Here is a 1,058-nt window from a genome sequence, read left to right on the forward strand (position 1 = left end):
CGGCCACTGCAGTCTCAACCTGCTGGGCTCAGGCGATCCTTCCGCCTCATACCACCACATCCAGCTAGTTTTTTGGTTTATTGTGGTGACGAGGTCTTGCCATGTTGCCCAGGCGGTTCTTGAACCCGTGGGCTCTGGCAATCCTCTTACCTCCACTTCCCAATGTGCTGAGATTACAGGCGTGAGCCACTGCACCCAGCCTAAAATCTATGTATTTCTGCTTTTTAACTTAAAAGTTTCTCTTACTGGAGAGAATAAGAGTAGTTCATATGTTCTGAATAGAAATTACCCTTCCTCCGAAATAAAGCAAGACTGTTACCTTATTCCTGGGATATATTATTATTGCAACATCAGATAATGTCAACGGTGAGCATCTTGCTGCATGATGACTAAGCTTTGCTGTGCACATGGTTTTCTTTCTTTTGATGTAAATATTGTAAGGTATTCTTTTTTCTTTTTCCCTTCAGATGGGATGATGATGTTGTCTTCAAGAACTGTGCAAAAGGGTTAGATGATCAGAAGAAAGACAAAAGATTTGTAAATGATACGCTGCGATCTGAATTTCACAAAAAATTCATGGAGAAATATATTAAGTAGTACAGTTTTATGTGCTTAATTAAAGACTGTAAAACATGAGGGCTCATTCTGGCTTTATTTGGATAATTTTTTTTTCTTTTCCCATCTAAATAAGCTTCCCTGGTTTTTAGTTCTAAAATATTTTTTTCTTTAGTGATACCTTGATTAATAATGAACTTGGGAGTAGATTTAACCTAATTTCCATTCTGTTTCCATTTATAAATTTTCTTTTTACTATAAGAAAAGGGAGTCTGCTTGTGATAAATATTTTTAATCTAAATAACCAATCTGTCCCCAACATTTTGCTGAAACTTATACATCTTATACAACGCTGCATAGTTTCTTTTGAAAAGAAAAGTTACCTCTATGTATTGTGTTTGTGCATTGACTTCTGCCCTAATTTCTCTCTCCTTCGCTTAAGGTCAGTTAGCTCATGGCTTTCTCAGTGCTTTCTGAAAGGGTGTGATCATGGAGGAGTGTCC

General features: G+C 37.2%; 1 protein-coding gene across 3 annotated transcripts in view; it reads left to right on the plus strand.

The window, feature by feature from the left end:
* CWC15 (CWC15 spliceosome associated protein homolog) overlaps nt 1–643 on the plus strand; it is a 10,986-nt gene extending 10,343 nt beyond the window's left edge. For all 3 annotated transcript variants that reach the window (XM_008059972.1, XM_008059964.1, XM_021713235.1), the window contains one exon: nt 468–643. In XM_008059972.1, coding sequence (XP_008058163.1) covers nt 468–597 — 130 coding nt within the window. In that variant the 3' untranslated portion in view covers nt 598–643. The remainder of the gene's footprint in view (nt 1–467) is intronic.
* Nucleotides 644–1,058: the final 415 nt, after the last annotated feature.

This window comes from Carlito syrichta, unplaced genomic scaffold, assembly GCF_000164805.1.
Source record: "Carlito syrichta isolate Samal-C Ts95f unplaced genomic scaffold, Tarsius_syrichta-2.0.1 Scaffold92597, whole genome shotgun sequence".
NCBI classification, from domain to species: domain Eukaryota; kingdom Metazoa; phylum Chordata; class Mammalia; order Primates; family Tarsiidae; genus Carlito; species Carlito syrichta.